General features: G+C 33.9%; 1 protein-coding gene across 1 annotated transcript in view; it reads left to right on the forward strand.

Moving 5' to 3' along the window:
• Window positions 1-849: 849 nt before the first annotated feature.
• LOC119676504 (calcyphosin-like protein) overlaps window positions 850-6852 on the forward strand; it is an 8231-nt gene continuing 2228 nt past the window's right edge. The window contains exon 1 of the mRNA XM_038087743.1: window positions 850-1343. Within this exon, the coding sequence (XP_037943671.1) occupies window positions 850-1343 (494 nt within the window). The remainder of the gene's footprint in view (window positions 1344-6852) is intronic.

Below are 6852 nucleotides of genomic sequence, written 5' to 3' on the forward strand. Positions count from 1 at the left end.
TATATATGTATATATACATATAACCACAGAGAATTCGTTGGAATAGACACCTCTGATAAGCTACTGAACTAAAATTAGAGTGTCTTCAACACTTATTTTGTATACCTGGTCACTATAACTGGATTCGCTGAAAACGAAACCACTGATAAGCAAATAAACGAGGGTACTTCAATACTTATTTGGAAACCTGATCAGTACAATTTCGATAGCAACAGAATTGCTAAGAAACTAGTAAAGAAAAAATCCCACACATTATTTGTTCCACACTCTAGTAACTAGGGATGCGATAGAAAACAAACCGTTGATAAACTAAAACATGTCTTCCTTACTGATGTGGATACCTGTTCCTTAGACATGCATTTAATGAAAACGAAATCGCTGACAAGCTAGTGAAGGTACGTGGTTTTCATCTCTCTCTCTCTCTTATCCTTATATCCCAGTGGAGCATAGGGCCTCTACCATCTTTTTATATCGTATTCGGTTATTTGATTCACTTCCATACTCCAAATGAATACCTGGTTCCTACACCTACATTCGATGAAAACGAAACCGCTGATAAAGTGCACTACAACTGCATTCGATTGAACAGAATCCGCTTACAAACTAGTGAAGTGAAGGAATGTATCATATTATTAAAATATTTATTTTAAAATAATATTGTAACCAATCATTTTAAATGTAGTCTAATTATTTAAGTAGTAAGCTTAGATTTTCTATTCCTAATTTACACTATATAATACATATATCTATATCTTTAAAACTATTCTTCAGACTAAAAATAATATATCAAAACATTGATTAAAACATATTTTGCTATTATCTAGATCTAGTATATTTTCACATTTCAACATGGGGGAAGTACGTAATATGTCACATAAAGACATAATAAAGGCCATTGAAGCAATTCAGCAGGAACACTCCACACGACGCGAGTGGAAACGTAACTTTAGTTGGCTTCCAGCAGCACAACGAGAAGCATATGCTGGTGGACTTTTGACAGAAATGTATGCTAGGTTGCGTAAAAAATATGGTGATGAGCTATTCGAGGATGTGTGCCGTGAGAGACGACTTAACGAGATTGCTTTTTCTGCTTCACTAGCTGAAATAAAGGATGAAATGGAAGTTAAACAAAGTACTTCACAATCTAGTGCAATTAATAGAAAGAAGGATGTATGTACACCGCATATACCCGAATGCCTTTTGCATGGTAAGAGTATGGATCAGTCTAAGGCAGGAGTGTCGGCTCCCAAGCATAGCTCGAATAGAAAGGACGTTGCTGATTTAGGTTCGAGTTGGGCTCAGTGTAATCCATATTGCAGTAAGGGATGTCAAGGTCGTATCTTGTAGTGAATCATTAACAGATTAGATGTGATATATCTAATTGAAAGTGATGTTAAAATATTTATTTAAATATTTCAATAAACTTTATATTTTTCTAATAATTTGCAATAATTTTTATTAAATAAAATATTTCTAGTAAAATGTAATTAACATATGAATAAGTTTGAGGAATTTTTTTAAATAGATACGTCTATAATTGATACACGAAAAATATTGAAGAATGTGTTTAGGTATATAATAATATAGTCATTTAAATAATGATGTCTCAATGAAATACTAATTAAATATTCCCCGTCTTAACCTTTAACTTTATTAAACCTAGGAAAACCCTAAATGCTTAAGCTAACTATCAGATCATCCAGCCAGTATATAAGCACGATGAATGATATACTTCCTCTTCCATTAAATGCGATATTAATTTATGCGGATATTAAACTCAACACACACGTCTGAATACGTCAAATTTAACTAACATTTTTTTGATCTGAAGAAGAATAACGAAGCATAACTAAACGCAAGAAGGATACCAGAGAAAACGTGTGTTACTTATTTTTATTTGAGTCCTTCTATATAATAATAATTGTTGTTGTTGTTGTATTTATTGTTGTTGCTGTTACTGTTGTTATTCCAGTACTCTGTCAGAGTATTACAGTTGTGTTGCGATGGCGGATACATATTTTATGTACGACGTATGTCTGCTTGGAATGCTAATCAGTGTTTGCGGATGTAAAACTACTCACATGCACTGACATACGCCCCTTACAAGCACACATAGCTCCGCTTATGCAAGTGCCTCCACGCCAACGCTCGTAAATTGGTCGGAGGATCATCTTAAAAGGATTTGCAACTTAGCAAAAGGATATGCGTCCTGCATAAATAAACAGTTAAACATTTTTCATCACGCGTTACATGTAAATATATCACATAACCTTCTAACACTCTTATAACGTGCTTGTATCCTCATAATGTTGTACATATTAATATTTTTGTTGTTGTTCTCATTAGAATAGTTGTTGTTGTTGTTGTTGTCGTCGTTATTACATGATTTTTGTATTTGCATTGCTTGATTTTTGCTGGTGAAGCTCTAATGGTAAGGTTCATCCTTATTTTGATTGATAATAAAATAAATATAACGAAATTTTAAGATTTACAGATTAAATAATATATATTAGAATTTTTATAAATAAAATACAAACTTTATATAATACATAAATTTTATACTTTCAGTACAAAATACGCTCAAGCTCCAGGTAACCGTCAGGCTAAAGTGCTGGTTCATTCCAACAGTTATGGTAAGGTATTCTTTATTAGCAAACACTGTTGAGCTTGCTGGTTGGATATTTAATGGGGCACGATGTACTGCGTTATCGCCATAACAAAATGGGTCTGTCCGAAAAGATAGATTGTCGACTCTGTTTAGAAGCAGACGAGACTTCCAGTCACATACTTTGTGTTATGGGACAGGAGGAGGTCACTTGGTAGACAACTACTCACCCCTTCGAGACTTCCAGTCACATACTTTGTGTTATGAGCCAGGGGGAGGTCACTTGGTAGACAACTACTCACCCCTTCTGACATTAGGAGGTTCTCAACGGCCGACATTCTGGCCCCTATTCGGAAGACGGTATATCTTTTGTTCAGTTCCGATATTCCGGTCCGGTGGGAGGTGGTACCCTGTTTATTTCTATTTCTATACTCATGTAGCTGTGTATATAAAAGTTATAATATATTGACGTCTTTCACAATGGTGATAGGAATACTGAAGTTGAGTATAAACCAAAACTAGTCACTCCACATACCAATGCAAAATCTCTAATATCATGTTTGGACCTGTAACTGAACAGTTCTACACCTGATATCAGCGAATTAAGGGCAGTATCCCTAATATCATGTTTGTATTCGTAACAATATTTTGACAGTCCTCTATTTAATATTTCTCGAATAAAAAGCATTACTTTCACGATTATATTTGGACAGATCTTCTGCAAAAAAGGGAATTATGTCCAAGACCACGTTTGTTTACTATAATCATTTCGAGAATACTACAACCAACAATATTCGTCAACAAAAAGCGTTTTTGTTTTGACTCCACTCAAATCAGTTCATAACAACGTTTTAAATAGTTACTAGTCGCATATTAATATGTCTAACGATAATGCTCTATTATAGTTTCACTTCTCATGATGTTGACCATCGTTTATCCTGCCCTAATGCACACCCAAATTTGAGTTTCATAATCTTTTCGCTACACTCTAATGAGAAGGCAAGATTTCTATGTTTTAAGCAAACTTAGTTTTATTCACTGCATCCACATTCATTCTTAACCAACATTCATCTCTTTCAAAATGTAAATTGGTTTAGCTAATCATAATAGTGGATTGTAACATTATTGTGGCATAAGTTTATCAACACCAAAGTTTTTATTTCGAACACTTACTAGACATTGTCACAATCAATTCAAAACTCTACTGTCATCAATTAAATTCCTCTTTTAAACAAAAAAAAAACAGAGATCTTATGAATCTCTGAAGATAAGGTCTAGCGGTTCACTAAAATAATACTAGTCCTCATAAAATTCTGGCAGCTTACCAAATAAATTATAAATATGCTAGAGGAAAATGTCTTCAATTATCTTTAATCTAAAGTCAAATTATTTTCAGAATAACCCAGCATTTGACAGTCAGACAAAGAGATACCCTCAGGTTTTAAATGAAATCTGTTTTTAACAGATTTATTATTCTAAATACTTTAGGAAGAAATAATAAATTCCATAAATTGTGGCCAACAGGATGCACTTAAATATGCTTTTATTTTATAAAGATGTAGTTCCACTTCTAATCTAAAACATTTTAGACACTCCTAGTCGTGCATGTTTTTTTTTCGCCGTTTGAGACTTGAACCCATTAAAATCACTTCTACGAAATCAATGGAGCAGATTTTCACAGCAATGTGCAAACTTCATTCCAGTAATTCGGGGAGAGAGATATTAGCATGAGACTTAATACCTAAGCCAGAAAGCATGGGCGTTGCGCAAGCAGGTGGAGGGGGCGGGATTTATTTGCTAGCCTTGAAAGTTGGACTAAAAGTATACACTGTGATCGGAGTTATAAGTGCCAGGGTTGTATCTCTCGTTTTCGATTCAGATGACCCCATTACTCCACTTCTCGAAGCATAGCGTAAAGTATTGGAGGGGGAGTTTAAAACGCATGATTTACACGAAATTTACAGAAAGGGTGTTCGGGATAGAGACATCGGGAAAAGGGTTGTGCACCATCCGTGCATATTTAAAACGCATGACTTACACGAAATTCACAGAAAGGGTGTGCGGGATAGAGACATCAAGAAAAAGGTTGTGCAGCATCCGTACATGTGCGCACTCGACATCAATTTACACAAAATTTTATGGCTTTTGTGTCAACCATCCCAGAGAAAGAAACACTTGCATTATCATATAATTATCTAAGAAATTATTTAAATTGAAAAGAAAATCAGAAAAGATAACAAAGATCAAAAGTAAATCTTCAACAATTTATTTATAAGAAATTTTAACTATTTCCAACAATCTTTAACCAATAATTGTGGCATTTCTTCTAAGAGTTGCCAGGCATAAAATAAATATTTATAGTTCTGAGTTTCTACGTGGCCTACTGCATATTGTTTCGTGCAAAATTTTATGCTACTGTGCTCTCATTAAAAAAATGGAAGAAGTCGAACATTCATACACCTTAAGCACTTTCTGAACACACATTATGAAATTTAGTAAAACTATTCGAAACAAGGCATAAACTTCTGAAGTTAATGGCAATAAGAAAATAGTTCCAAAACTCTTCCGAAACAAAAAAAAAAATGTAAAAAATAAAAGTAAAAAAGAACAACAGGAAAGAATAAGAAGGAAGCAGGACCAAACATTTCAAAAACCAAGGCGTACAACTGCTCGGTAAGCAATGCTGCCAGAAATCATGCTGCGGTGTACTTTGCTTGCGAAATGTGGTAACTTCTGGTGTGAAACTTGTCACGTTACAATTTAAAAGCAGCGCGCAATTTCAAAATTATTCCTTCACATGGTGCAGTGAAGTTTGCAACTTCGTTTGTTGCTTACTAAACTGCAATTTTCGCCCTTTTTTTCGAATTTTTGGCATTTTTTTCGCCCCTCGCCACTCTGTTAATTTTTCATATTAGAATTTTGTTACGATTTTTCTTGCTCCTATGCTCCTAGGCTCCTATGGTTGGGTCTCATACGAACGTATGGGTACGTTAAACCGAGTTTTTTTTTCTGCTCCTCATAAGCCCAGCTAAGTTTAAACGTATTCCATGAAGAAAGCAACAATATTAAAAATTTTTCAAAGGAATTCATACATAAAATCGTATATGAACTTTTGTCATATTTACGTTTATTTTAAAGAAACTTTAAAATTTTATTTTTATTTGTGTGCATTTAGAAAAGTTCTTCGTGATACAAACTTGTCCCGTTCAAGTTTTTTCTTTAAGTATCTAATATATTTTGTTATGAAGTTTAGCTGTTTAGCTGTTTAGCTTACCATACCATACTTTATAGGTAATGTCACGTTATATACGTACCGTAACGTAACGTAACGTAGTACAGAACGTAATATAACGTGATGTGATGGCATCAAATAAGCGTGCAAAATTTACGAGTTCAGTTAAAGGCGAAGGCGTTTTTTATGCTCCCCAAAAAGTGTCCATAGATGTGCCTCATTTTTATTGTGGTTATTGTTGTTGCCTCATCGCACTGTATCGTATCTACATATGTGGTTATTTCTGATGGTCCTGGTACTGCTGCTACTTTTACTGTTGCAATAGCAACTATAAAACAAGATACGAATACGTGTTGTTTCTTCTTTGTCATTATTCTTGGCTTATAAAGTCATGGCTTTGTTCTGAAACGTGATAAGCTTTTCTACGTGTATGCTACTTTACTATTCTGAATCGCTTTACCATATATGCATGTGTGTGTGTGTATGTAGGTTTGTTAGTGAGTAAGTGCATAAATGTCCTTTGCCACTTTCTGGGTGCAATACCTACTTAAGATGTATACGCTATTGCACATAAATAAACACACTTTTAGAACCAAAGGCGTTTTATATGTGCTTATACTTTTATTATTATAGTTTGAGGAGATTACGGAATTGTAGCATTACTGATTCTTTTTTATATTTTACTTTACAGAAATAAAAACTATAAACAGATGGCAACTTATATATTTACTTTGACACTCACAGTCAAGTAACATTTAAAAATATTATTGGGATTTTAATTGGAATTATATGGACATATGTTACTGTAACACATTGCCATCTCTTTTTTCTCCTTTCCCTCTTTCTTTCTTATGTTTATCTGTACAGTTATGTACAGCCCATGACACACTATATAGCATGAACCATACTTGATGGTAGATCCATATATCGCGCTTGATAAGATTACTTTCCTAAAATATTGTTTTAAACTTAAAAAACGTTCTCACTTCTCCGGATTTATTCCGTAACCGGTTTT

The sequence above is a fragment of the Teleopsis dalmanni genome, chromosome 2 (assembly GCF_002237135.1).
Source record: "Teleopsis dalmanni isolate 2A chromosome 2, ASM223713v2, whole genome shotgun sequence".
Lineage (NCBI taxonomy): Eukaryota > Metazoa > Arthropoda > Insecta > Diptera > Diopsidae > Teleopsis > Teleopsis dalmanni.